Source organism: Sebastes fasciatus, chromosome 1 (assembly GCF_043250625.1).
Source record: "Sebastes fasciatus isolate fSebFas1 chromosome 1, fSebFas1.pri, whole genome shotgun sequence".
NCBI lineage: Eukaryota > Metazoa > Chordata > Actinopteri > Perciformes > Sebastidae > Sebastes > Sebastes fasciatus.
This window is the reverse complement of record NC_133795.1, coordinates 9,741,498-9,755,768: the sequence shown is the minus strand read 5'-3', so window position 1 is coordinate 9,755,768 and position 14,271 is coordinate 9,741,498. Positions and strand designations below refer to the sequence as shown.

General features: G+C 43.1%; 1 protein-coding gene across 4 annotated transcripts in view; it reads right to left on the bottom strand.

Moving 5' to 3' along the window:
• prickle2b (prickle homolog 2b) overlaps positions 1-14,271 on the bottom strand; it is a 119,247-nt gene that overhangs the window by 10,174 nt on the left and 94,802 nt on the right. For all 4 annotated transcript variants that reach the window (XM_074618162.1, XM_074618324.1, XM_074618415.1 and 1 more), the window contains 2 exons: positions 7,565-7,748; positions 459-572 (listed from right to left, as the gene is read on the bottom strand). In XM_074618162.1, coding sequence (XP_074474263.1) covers positions 459-572; positions 7,565-7,748 — 298 coding nt within the window. The remainder of the gene's footprint in view (positions 1-458; positions 573-7,564; positions 7,749-14,271) is intronic.

The window sequence follows — 14,271 nt, the reverse complement described above, 5'->3', positions numbered from 1 at the left end:
CCAAGTCACGACAAGAATTTACGACTCTCAATCGCCTAATCGGACATAGTGACCATTGCAACCATCAAAATATTGTGTAGTCTAAACCAGGCTGTATAATGAAGTGGACAAGATGAGTCTGATTACCAGGCTCGTGTAGTGGTGCTAAAGGGTGCTGATCTTCTTACTGGTGTTACCACTTGTTTATGTCAATCACACTAATATCTCAACATTAATTATGGTAATGGCTTATTGATGTAAAAAAAGCTACACAAACACCTCACTATGTCATTCCCGTCCATTAAGAAGACAGACTCCATTTTTTTTCCTGTCTGTCAGCTCTCGTCTTCTCTTATCTCTGTATTGCCCTGAAGGAGGGAGGGAGGGAGGGAAGGAGGGAGGGAGGGGTGGATAGATAGATAGATAGATAGATGGATGAGGTGGTGGTGTTGGGGGAGGGGGTCAGTTTGGACTCTCACCTCATTGTCGTGGGGTGGGAGCTGGTGGAGCAGCTGTTTGATGCGATATTTCTCTCCTGGGCTGTTCACATAGGGCACCTTGTCCTCAGGCAGGGAGCTGTAGTACTGATGAACCTGAGACAGAGAGGATGAGAGTGATGAAGTACAACAACACACCTGTGATATGTTATCTAGCGGACAAACCCAAAATACACTTGAGCTGCAGCCTGTGATTATTATTATCAATTAATTACTAATTTTGATTAATTGATTTATTGCTTTGTCTATGAAATGTCATAAAATAAGGACACATTTCCATCAAGAGCTCCCATACTCTTAATCTCCTAATTGCTTATTCAGTCTGTAAGCAGTCAAAACACCAAAACGGGTACCGATCATAATGATATGAGACAGAGACAAGCTACACATCTTCATTAGGAGAAGTCAAATGTTTGCCTTTTTATTTAATAAATTACACAAAACGGTTAAACTATTATTAAATTATTAAGTCTATTAATCATTTCAGCACTAAAATGTACAATTTTGCAGTGACAAGATTAACAGGATCACAGCACACACTGAAAATCACTTTGATTTATGGCCCACCAGCAGAGACTTAATGGAACCTCACCTCTCCATCTTTGCACACTGACATGGGAATGTGTCACTGACCTATCAAATGTGCACACACTCACACACACACACAGGTGTTTAAACACGGATGCATGTGGCGGTGCGTGTGCATACGAATGTGTGCGACAGCAGGATTAATGCTAATCTGGCCACTCCAAATTGCTTCGGACATTCTTTACATTACAGCGGCAGACAATGGGTGTCATCTCCCTGTTATTTATGGTGGTCTTTTTTATTACACTGTAACAGGGGGGCCGGGGTATAACGGAGGTCAGGCGGTCATATATGAATGTGATTGGGGTGGGGGTGCAAACCACGAAAGCCGCAGGGTTTTAAAGGGAGAATTGAGGACGGAGGTTAAAGAAAGAAGAGGGGAATGAGAGGAAATAAAGACATGCTGGAAATGTTAGCTGGATGAAGAGTGAAAGTAGAAGAATGAATGTTTGATCAAATGAAAGAATCAACACATAACGAAGGCTTGGAATGTAAAGAGGGACGACGTGATCGATAACTGCTGACTAGGTCGCGCCAATCTTAATGACCTGATCCGTCTGCTGAATGGATCTACTGACTAGAAGCCATCAGCTTCGTCCTTGGCAATAACACACAGTCTGTCACATAAAAACAGATTAACTTGAATAACGCAGACACACATCGGTACGCAGAGACTACGGCTGTTAATAGATTAATATAATTAATTGCGATTAATCGTAAATGAATCGCACATTTTTTATCTGTTCAAAATGTACCTTAAAAAGGAGATTTGTCAAGTATTTAATACTCTTATCAACATGACAGTTGGCAAATATGCTGCTCTATGCAAATGTATGTATATATTTATTATTAGAAATCAATTAACAACACAAAACAATGACGAATATTGTCCAGAAACCCTCACAGGTACTGCATTTAGCATAACAAATATGCTCAAATCATAACATGGCAAACTCAAGCCCAACAGGCAACAACAGCTGTCAGTGTGTCAGTGTGCTGACTTGACTATGACTTGCCCCAAACTGCATGTGATTATCATAAAGTGGGCATGTCTGTAAAGGGGAGACTCGTGAGTACCCATAGAACCCATTTACATTCACATATCTTGAGGTCAGAGGTCATGGGACCCCTTTGAAAATGGCCATGACAGTTTTTCCTCGCCAAGCTACTATGACATGGTTGGTACCAATATTTTAAGTTTTCTAATTTCATATGATACCAGTATCCTCACTCTAGCTTTAAAACTGAGCCCGCTACAACCTCTGAAATATCAATATCACAAGTTGCATTAATGCGTTAAAGAAATTAGTGGCGTTAAAATGAATTTGCGTTAACGCGTTAATATTGCATTAACTTTGACGACCCTAGTAAAGACCAAAATTTAAATTTATTGCTTTGACCAACTCTCATATCAAGAGCATTTCCTTAAACAAGCATGTTTGTTGTTGGGATGGATTCAGAGCAGGAACCTCTTGTTGATAAGTGTAACCTAATTCTGTCTGCTCTGCTTTTGTTGGCTTCCACCGGTGTTGGCGAGGGGCGCGGGATCCGTGGCCAACAGCACGGCTTGGGACGCCGGCGGGAGGGGGATATCAGGATAGTCCATGAAAGACTGACTGTGGTCAAGCACTGATAAATCACACAGCACCTATGCTTCCAGATGCACAAGCACACACACACACACACACACGCTGCTAATGATAAATTACGAAACATGCTTCCAATAACAACAGGGTTACAATCTGGAGGTGAAAGGCACGTTGCCCCGAGGAAAAGATCTAAAAACACACAGATATAATGGACACGGTTGCAGCGAGAGCCAAGAGGAGCAGCTTGTGATAATAACTGTAATCGAAAGCAGACGAAGCTAAAGACAGGGCAGAATTTCGAACTGTACTAAAAGGGAGTGTTTTGAAAAGCCGAAGCAGAGGACTTCGCAGCTGAGTGACAAGAGCGATCGCTTCACACAGCTGGTTTCTATTGCTGTTAATGGCCGGCCAGACAGCCAGAGGAAAAGACACCACCAGGCACCAGTCCCTCTCAACAAGCCACTTTACTGTGGTTAGTGGACATCGATGTTATATTGTTGAGAAAACACTGGTAGTTGCAGCCAAACATGGTGGGAAAGATGTTGTTTTCATAACGAAGTGAGACGATTTGACGGCTGTGTTTTTATTCTCTGTCCTTCTCTTCTCACGTCTTCGTGACCACGGCTCCACACTGTACGAATTAAATGGGTTTGAAAGTTAAAAGGCCTGAGATGAGTTAATTAAGCACGAAATATAAGCTTTACTGAATGTACTAAAAATCTACAGCCAGGCTAGCAGCTCTGTGAGGTTGAATTTGAGCTGGGTGATATGGCCAAAATCTTCTATCTTGATATACCTGTAGGTCATTTCAGATATTGACAACGATATATATACTGTATATATATATCACGATATAGCATGTTTTCTGGTAATTCAATAAATAAATAGTCTATATGGAATAAGCACATGGTAAAGCTTATTTTTGTATACTCCTGTGTGAATTAGTATTTTCTTATCTATTTCAGAACTTCAGAGCAAAATGAACATAACGGTATCAATTGAATTTATAGAAAAATAATAATATTTCCATAAAACTGACTATGTTTACATGAATGCACACAAATACAGAGTAATCCGATTAAGACAACAGTTTGATTTAACTACAGCGGGGTATTTATATCAGCAGAATTCTTATAAAATTCAGATTTTCACAATCACGATCTCTCAATATATGATTTCATCACGATACAATTTAAAGACGATAAATTATCATATTGAATTATCGCAGAGCCCTGGTTGTATTCCGGTACAGCGGTGCATTGAGCTATGTGCCAACATTAGCATGCTAAAATGCTCACAGTCACAATGATAATGTGCTGATGATTAGCAGGTACGATGTTAGCATAACAGAAGATCATTTCAGTCAGTGGGCTTCATCCTCTGGGGACCATGAATAGGGCTGAAATTAACGATTATTTTCATTGTCGATTATTTTCTCGATTAATCGATTAGTTGTTTGGTCTATAAAATGTCAGAAAATAGTGAAAAATGTCGATCAGTGTTTCCTCAAAGCCCAAGATGATGTCCTCAAATGTCTCGTTTTGTCCACAACTCAAACATATTCAGTTTATTGTCACAGAGGAGTAAAGAAACCAGAAAATATCCACATTTAAGAAGCTGGAATCGGAGAATTTTGACCTTTCTTTCCTAAAAAAATACTCAAACCGATTAATCAATTATCAAAATAGTTATTAATTTAATAGTTGACAGCTAATTGATTAATTCAGTGGTTCCCAAACCTTTTCTGCAGGGCCCCTTTTGTAGGTAAAAAAAATGTTTTCCATCGTTTCATCATTAATATTTAGCCTCTCCGCACCCCCACTTTTATAACTCTGGGCCCCCTAAAGGGTCCCGCCCCCCAGTTTGGGAACCACTGGATTAATTGATTAATCTTTGCAGCTCTAATATAAACATGAATATCTGTACAAACATTCATGTCAATCCATCCAACAGTTGTTGAGATATTTTAGTCTGGGTTAGTTAGGGTTGAGACATTTCCATCACTTGAGCTTTGAGCCTGGCTAAAAATGAGTTTAACTGATTTCCAACTGATCTGACATTATCATTTAGTGGTGTGCAAAGTACTTTTTATAGCTTTATCATTAATCTCTCATTCACAGCTGCTGGCAGGGGGCCGAACCAGTATTCATGGTCCTTGAACTCGGATGGGAATGAGTCTAATTGTCCTCCGGTCCGTTTTGGAACAGGTCAATCTGGCCTCAGGTATCTTTCAGACCGGCGCTTTGCTGTTTGAAAGTTAATTTCTCTCTCTCTCAGAATCTGGAGAGACCTCTAGTTTGCATGAATGACCTTGAACTATTCAAATATCCCACATGTGAGCGCCGTCTGAAACTTCATGTTCGAATGCAAATTAAAATCAGATCCTGGTACATGCTGAGTAGAGTCCGCACATTAGCCTGCAGCTCTTGCTATGTGATGGTAAAAAAAATAAAACAGATACAGGCCAATGCTGAGTAACATTCTTGGCCTTGACAAGCTGTAACTTGGCAACATCCAAGAATTTTATTTGAGAAGGATGAAGAGCAAGAGGAGACAGTGGGAAAGAGAAAGTTGGCAGGCCGTCCTTCGCACTATAATAACATCTCCAACACGCTCAGTAATGGCTGGTGATGAAGGTCTACATTTCAGCGATTGTTGACAAAAATGCAAACACACGCAGGAGAGTTCAAGAGTCACAACTACGTGCTGAGTTATCCCTCATAATCCTCACATATATCTGATTGAATACCGCAGTCGTGGTCTGAAATCTCTCGTTACGGAGTGGCGACTTTACACCACTGTTGGCTGAACAGCAGGCTCATACACAGCCGCGGCTCCCTACGGGGAAACCTGAACCCACCGTTTAGATCCTGGAGATTAGCTTTGTGTTTACCATCTCCCTCTATTCTCTCGCTCCGTCTTTACCTCGTGCAGAGGAAGGCCGGGTGTTGAAAAGCCCCACATCAGGCGTACTTCCGCTCCTCTGCGAGAGGTCACACAACATGTTTCCACAGCTTGAATGGCTTGGACGTCAGGTTAGAAATCGTGATAGCTATATGGACACTTTTTCACTAGGCTCTTGCTCTTTAATATTCCCCATAAAATCCCCAAATAGCCAGCTATTTCCAAGGTTGTTTAGTATTGTGCTCATGCGATGCCGCACAGTCCAGTTTCCATTATGGTTTAACTGTTCCTGAGGTCATATCGCCACTAGACGAGAACCTAATTGACTTTGGGGTTAGGCGCGTGACCCTGGAGGGGGATGAAAAATAGCTGCGCTCAGTCCTCCGAGGTGAAAACAGGGGGCTGAACCGACATCCTATTGACCAGTTCATTGCTTTCAGCTCATCAACAAAATGAAACCGGCTTCCATAAACGCTCCTATTGTCCCATAAAACTGAAAACCCTCCCACATGTGCACGACTACGGTTCAACGGGAGTATTGTAAAAGAGGATTTTCTCCGACGTGCATGGGACTGTTTAATGCGTTTGTGTATTACTCAGGCTCAGCTTAGTCGCCGTGAAGGCGATGAAACCAGCGGTTAACATGTTTGCGGGCGGAATGAATTGGAGATTAATTTGACTGCTGGAGCCACATAATCCTTGTTATCCATTAGCCTGCAGAAGGAGCAGTCAGCATAACTGGTGGTGAGCTATCATATGGGGCGGTGCAGCTCTAACTGAACAGTTACAAAAATATACAGGAACTTTCATTGGGTTTACACATCTGGGATGTGTGTAACTGTATGCAATTGTACAACTGAAATCTGTGCATATCACTGGAAACTCCTTTCCTCCATTCACAATAAAATGTTTTACAACACCAAACATCTTTTTGTGTATAAATTTGAACTCCCTGAGCTCACATTGCAGTGTGTCTGGTGAAATCAGAGCTTTTTGATGATTGTAATGTGAACCCAGGTCTGTCATTTTCATTTAATCCATTTTTAAGAGTCCTGACGTACCGCTCTGTTGTTAACACCTGCTGCTGCACAACAAACAAATACTAACAAATACTTAGAAAATAGAGGAAAGACACTTTCCAAGAAGAGCACAAAGCTGTGGGCTTAATTTAATGTGGACTGTCAATGTTTCTGCTGTGTTTGCAAACCTTTGGTGCACAAACTGCATCTTCAGATTTATTCACATCACAGTGGATGAGGCCCAAAAGTTGGGTCACAAGCCATAGCCCGCTTGGCTAGTCCGATTCAGAGTGAAATGTATACTTTTAGTTTGTTTTTCTATTCAGGCTGGTTCAGTTTCACAGTGCACAAATTAAAGCGGACCCAGCTCATCTTGAGAGCTGCCACTTCTCTGCAGGGAATCGCAGACCTTGAAATATTTCTGTTGAAGTTTTGTTCCCTTTGACTTGGCCCTGATCTACTCTGCGCACAAATCCCTTCTCCTCCAGTTTATCGCCAATGACTTTATAAACATCACTATTTTTGTGGACTTTATTTAGCATATTCTGTGTGTTCTCTTCGGCCCAGATGTCAAGCAAAAACATCAGACTTCTGCAGAAGTCCAAGTCAGTCCTCTCCCACTCATGTCAACCTGTCGTTGAACCGTGTTCATCCCAATAAATGCACGCACAGGCAGTTTGCGTTTTGTTTCGCTTGGAACCGGTCCGAGACCACTTGTGAGAGGTGGTCTCGGACCGGTTGTTTTGGTTCGCACCAGAGTACGGTTAGTGTGTTCACAACCGCCCAAACAAACCTCACCAGAGTTTGATTAAAATGGACTAAATGTTGGCTTTTGAAAGCGCTCTTTGTGATGTCTACAATTGGGTGGGATTGACAACAGCTGACAAAACTCCACAAGAAAAACTGCGCAATTTCACAGATGTCTGACCTCAGCGGCGCCGTCCAGTGTGAATGTGATGTGGCCCAGATGAGTGAAAGATGCTAATACCTGTTCAGGTTTGAGTCCTGGTGGTACCCAGGCGTACTCCTCCAGGGCGCAGCCCGAGTCGTCGTCTGAGGTGGAGTTCCTCTGGAAGTCGTACATCAGCTTGGTGACCGTCTTCTCCATCTCTACAGGCATGGCTGTCACAGCATGCTCCTCGCGGCGACACTTACAGTGCACACAGATCTTCCTACGAACACAGACAAAGAGCATCTGTCAAGCCAACGGTCATGACTACACTTTTGTAATGAAAAATTAAACGGAATAAGAGACTCGGATTAGAAATGAAGGCAGTAGTTATTTGACCTCCTAAATGACGCTGTTGAAAAGTGTGATTTGTGGTTCGCAAATAACTTTGGTACGCTTTAACTCATTATACCCGAGAATACACCACCATTAGGGTGAAAACAAACCCTCAGTTTAATAAATCACTGTAAACAGAAATACATTTGGGGAGATAGAGTTTCTACAGAAACAAGACGTCATACTGCAGTTGCTGTTTGGGCCTCTGAAGCCTCCCATTAATCACTGAAAATAAAAATAACCCAAATGGTTTTTTCACCTTTCAACCTCAGACTACCTGAGAAAAAAAAATCACCCAACCTACTCGATGTAGTAATGCCCCCTCAAAAATCCTGTAGAACTCTTTGACTTTTGTTCAAAACCGCATGGAGTCTGTTTGCAGACCCTCTCCCCCGTAAAGGATATGAACTCCACACAGGTCAAAGGTCAAGGCTTCCCACTGCAGCTCTCACGGTGAAATGTGGGTACCACAAATAACAACGCTCACCAATCCTCTGGGGTAGCAAGAACAAGGATATAATCACAAACAGGCTATGGAAATTAGCAGAATACAGACAGTGATGGAAAGCAGCACTGTACAAACACACTTACACACACACACACACACACACACACACACACACACTCCGCTATGCACAAGGCTAGCGAGAAACAATAGCAGTTGCTTAGCCAGGACAGTGCTCCACTCTCATTAGTCAAGCGGACCCACCCAGCTATAAAATGGAAAGTATCCATGTGTGAGTTTCCACAAAAAAGATGGTTGGGAGTGTTCGACGCCTCCTTCTAGCTGCTCTTTCATCTCCAGTAGAGTCCAGAGAGCAATAAAGTGAGTTGTTATATTTCACAGACTCAAACAACTATTCTGGAGTGTTGTCTTGCAAAATATTGGGATTAACAGACAGGAATTACTCCTCGGAGAATGACGCAGAGCTTGTGATACATGTCAGAGGATGTGGGCTACTGAGTGCATGCTTTAAATTTAAAATATAGGCCACCTTCACCAGGTCTGTGCTTGGATCCAAAGGGAGAAGACACGGCATACATACAGATCCCCGTGTCCTTGACAGCTATAAGCCCCCGCATGGAGAAGGAAATTCTGGGTGGCCAGAAGGTTGCATCCCACTATCCCTCGCTGCCCCTCAGGCGGCCAAACCAGGGAGACAATCCCATTACCTTCCCAGACGGACGCCTGCCTGTCTGACAGACAGCCCGTCGGAGGAGCTTAAGGACACTCAGGACACCGTTTGACAGGCTGGCAGCTCGGTCGGCTGAGGATCTGTTAGGGTAAAGTGCTTGGAGCGCAGACAAGCACCATGTAGAGAGCTGGCCAAGTCTCACCTTGTCTGTCGTTCAAAAGGGGCTCTTCTTGTCCGAGGGGTTGAGTCTCGGATAACAAAGCACTTCAGTGTTTTTGGCTTAGCGCTGATGGATTTTGGCGATAGAACGGACACTTAAAACATCCCATTGACGAGCCACAACTGGTCATATGACATGTAATCCTTAAAAAGAAAACATACAAATATATAGGTCTAAAGTTGGACGAATTTCTCCATCACCACTTGAGATTCCTGGCCATCTGCGAGGAGCCTAACAGCCTATTACTGTCAGCTCCAGCTTTCAACGCCGCCCTGAGCAGAGATGCAGACCTCTGCAACTTCTGCGGTCATTGTGGAAGGGCAAGCCACAGGCTTTATACATACATGACTGGCCAGATCTCATCGTCATGAATATTAATGCTTATGATAAACAGAGCAGGCAGACGAAGTCATCAAGCAGCTGTCAAGCAGGCCGACCGGTAGAAATCCCTGTCCCTCCCGGCGGCGTGATGCTATATAGCCTGGGGCGCTTGACGCAGTTTGCCTCATTACAGCCCAGCACCTTCACCGCCATTACCTAATTCAAGGCTGATTAACAGGCTGACACACACACACACACACAGAAATGCGTGCACACACTCGCAGCGAGGATGATGATTGAAAGTGAAAGACAAAGGCACCAAAAGGTAGAGACAAAGAGGATTAAGAGCGTACGAACACCTCTTCCAGTCTTCTGACATGCTGCCAGGTGGTTAGCAGCTATTTCTGCCTTGGGGCGAGGAGGGACTCTCGGTGATAAGACTATACAAATAGCCAGAGCTGAAGGAAAGCATTTCACACCGCATTCCTTCAGAGAGGACACATTTCAGCGTCCTTGCCCCGTGCACGCTCTGCCTATAGTCTCTGTGGAGGTCAATTTGGAGGCAGAGAAGCTCGTGAGCGTTGGGGAAAAGCACCTATCCGACCCACTCTCTCAATCCAGATGTGTGATGATGACCTCCCTCGAGTGATTGAACTCTAAAACATCTGATCTCCCCACATCAGCGCTGGCAAAGATACTGTAGGCCTACAGGGGCCTGTTGCTCCTTCCCTCCCCTTCTCTCCTCATGATTTACAACACGCTTCATGCACATGCCTGGGATTTCCCCTCCACCGAAACCTAATCCCCGAGCTTCCCCTCGTAATCTACATGATTTCAATTAGGAGAGATTTGGGAGACTTTGGTAATACAAGTCAAGTGCATCACTGACGCCTCATAAATGACTGCGAGGTATAAGAGAAAGGAAGTTAAAAGGCTTGTTCTTTATTCAAACATGACCGGGCTTTCATCCCCTGGGAGATGTAAACGCTGGTGTATCATTGGTCGGTTGGAGTGTGAGGTTTGTTCAAGACCTGGGGGGTATTGTTGTTGGATGGTAATCCCTGTGACCATGATGTCAGCGGACAATGATTCACCGTCCCGTGTTAATTATCAGCGCCTTGCTCCTCCAGATTAGCCCTGTAACCATGGTAACGTGTGGTTTTAATACATAACTAGAGCCTGATAGGACCCTCTGACAGTTACATAAACTTGTTCAACTGCTCAGGCTGTTCTCATACACTGTCCGTAGCTATATCTACGAAAAGTAGGTCCCGTGAAATCAATTTGTTTGTAATCCATGTGAAACCGGAAGTATAAAGTTAGACAAACGCCGCGTAGGAAAGAGGCTGGGCTAGATAAAAAAATACCGGACTTTCGCCCAGGAGACCGGTGTTTGTACCCTGTGTGAAACCAGAAGTCAACGTTGATTTATTCGTCATGTAACTTTCGTACTTAATTGACGCCACTTACAGAGTTATTTTAACCCAAACAACAATCTTTTCCTAAACCTGACTAAGTAGTTTTTGTCGAGTAACTTCTATACTTATAAATATATGTATAACACACTACACGAGAATCAAACCAATTTTAGGCCTGATTCCCCCTCCCGACAATGGTCAGCAAAGCCCCGATTTTTTGATGGTTCTAAAGATGATCTTTCCAGATATTCCTGTGGTGTGAGGTATGTTAAGAGTGTTTTTTATATTTCATTTACATTTTACATTTACGACCAGAACTCCTGTTGTGTGTGGAGAACTTCGAGGACAGCCGATGACGCAGTCATGTGGGAAGAACGATAAGCAATTGAGAACCAAGCTGACTGATGCGGAAGGGCAACAACTACCGTCATGGCGGCCGAGGCTAATGCATGAGCTAAAAAAAAACGTGAAGCATGAAGTTGCAGTAAGATGGAGCTCAGAAATGGAAGACCAACTTGTGGATTAGTGGCAACAACACAAGTGGTTATTTAATGTGTCTCCATGACTTCATCCATTAACATCTCTAATTCTTCCTGCCTGTTGTTTGCCATGTTTGTTTACACTATAGTCCCGTTTGATTGCGAGAGATTTTGTGAGATTTTGGTTTTTTTCCGGGACTCTTGTCGTTCATGAATGGAATCTGTTAGTGTGTGGTGTGCTGTTTTGGCTATGGTTGCTCTCAACACACTATAGGAACAAAACTGTTAAGGTTTAGGTTACGCCATTTCTGGTGTGGCATAACTTAACCACAATCTTTTTCTAGACTAAGTAGTTTTGTTGTCTAAACCTAACTAAGTTGCTTCCTGTGATCGTGGAAGTTTATTTTGAAGACTGGAGCGGAAATTGGCGCTGGATATTCGTAGGAAATAGCATGAAAAATTAGGAATAACGTTTCGTACGATATCATACAAACCATTGTATGAGGATACGCTGAATTGCTTTAGGTCACTGCTGCAAGATATTCAGCAATCTTGGTCTGAAGTTTGGCCAAACAAGCCGTCTTAAAACCAATACAAATCTAATTTACAGGTTTTAGTAAATGTGTTTCAAAGCAAAGCACAAGTTGACTCAAAATTATCTTTGAAATGCAAAAATGGAGCTAGGATTGGGTTAGAGTTAGGAGTCTCTATTCAACAAAAGCTTTAGAAAACCATCTGATCATCCAACTGTATCAAAGAGCCAGTTGTGGAAGTATAGCCTTGGAGGGTTTGAAGCTGAAGTCTCATTCCACTCTCATTCCTGAGCAGCTCCCAAAACCGCTGCAGCTTTTCCATGGCATCACTCTAAAATGGCCAGATTAAAATCCCATCTTTAAATGGCAGCTCGGTTGGATGACAAGAGAGGAGAGCACAGAGGAGGGAACAGCTGGGTGCACACTGCAGCCAAGTCTTCTTTTTTTTTGCCTGCCTCTGCTTTTGTTTGCTCTGGAAGAAGTGGGGGGAAAGAGGGGGACAGACTCTTTTCTCTTCAACGGCCTTTAGTTGAATACAACATTTCCGTTCGGTGTTTTGAAGCTGTTGTTGGAACTTTCAGGGGGCTTCAATGATTAACCTCGCTTTCAATTACCAAATATACAAGCAAACAAAGTGTTTGTACCTACACTGGGCTGCATGTTGACTTCAGAGCCATTAGAACTTAATCACAGTTGAACATGACTGGAGGTGTTTCCGACAAGAATCAGGCTCGACAAAGACGTTTTCTATTAGCGGCCAATTAGTACGAACCAGATGCAGCGTGTTGCCGAGGACAGAGATTAGGCCTGCATCCACCTGTCATAACAAACTAGAGAGAGCCAACGTCCTGCTCTCTTTTCAACTAGCCTCAACCTGAGCTTCCTCTACTGTAATGGACAGCAACACACAGGCATCTTTGCATTTTTCACTATTATTTAACAAAGACCACTCCAATGAGACACTCAACCAACAGTGCACATGAAGAAACTTATATTTTTCAACAGAAAACCTGCATTACAAGAGAAGAGAAGTGGGCATTTAGGAAGCAGTGGAGGATCTAATTCTGCGTTACATTCAACTCGGTAATCGGAGGTTGGAGCTGGGAATGACGTCACACCCGAGTTGACCGTGTTCCATTAAAACAAGTCGGAAAATATAATAGGGTTTGCTCCAGCCAGGTTAGCAATACCAGTTGCTAACAACGCATTACACCTTCATTTTGTGCCGTAGCAACATGTCCACAGATAGAAGTCAGACAGTGTATGACTGATTTAAAGGTCCAGTGTGTAGGATCTGGCGGTATCTATTGGTGAGGTGAGGAGATTGCAACCAACTGAAGCCTCTCCCGTGTGCCAAGCATGTTGGAGAGCTACAGTGGCCAATGCGCAAATGCGAATGGCTCTCTCTAGAGCCAGTTGTAGGTCATTTGGAGCAGAGCCAGTGCGTAGAGTGTGTGTGTGCGTGGGAAGTGAGTGGTGAAGCAAGAGAGAGAGAGCGGTGGCCCAAGCAGGAAAAGTTGACAGTGTTTGGTTTGTCCGTTCTGAGCTACTGTAGAAACATGGTGGACTCCGTGAAGAGGACCCGCGGAGCAGCTATCTTGGATTTTGAGGTAGGGGTTGGTGAAGTTCGTCCGACTTTCCGAATCAGAAATCCGACTTCAGGAGGAGAAATTCCGACTTCCCAGTTCAAATGGAACGCAGCATAATCATAGATGCTGTTCAGTTGTATTATGGGAAATGTAGGAGCCAGTGGTTTTGGAGCTTTACCCATACTAGAGACCAAAAAAGTTGGGATATCTTGACCTCTGTTGCTTCAATTTCATTCTTTTTTTAACCTGTCTCTTGTGAGTCCCCCAAATGAATGTAATGTAATAGTACACCTAAGATTCATGGGAAAAGTAGTTGTAAAATGCGAATCACTGCCTTATCTTGGTTGATATTATTGTTGTTGTCCAGTACGGTAAATAGCTATTAAACATATTTAGATTCAATGTTTTGGGTTTTCAGAAAGAGTTATGAAGAAATATTTCAATGCCAAAATCATTGAGAGTCAAAAGCTAGTGGAACACCTAACCTAACCAAGGATCGGGGTGGGATTTCCAACTGCATAATGTCACCTATAATCACCTGTGATTGGAGATAATTGGAGGTAATATATACACACAGAGTGAATGGTAAAGGACTTGTGCAGTAAGTGGAAAGCAAAAAAGAGAGAGAGATATTTATGTAACATCAGACTGGGACGCTTTTCAGCTTCAGCCACGCTATACTTGAGACTGGATCACGTTACTTATTCATTCAGT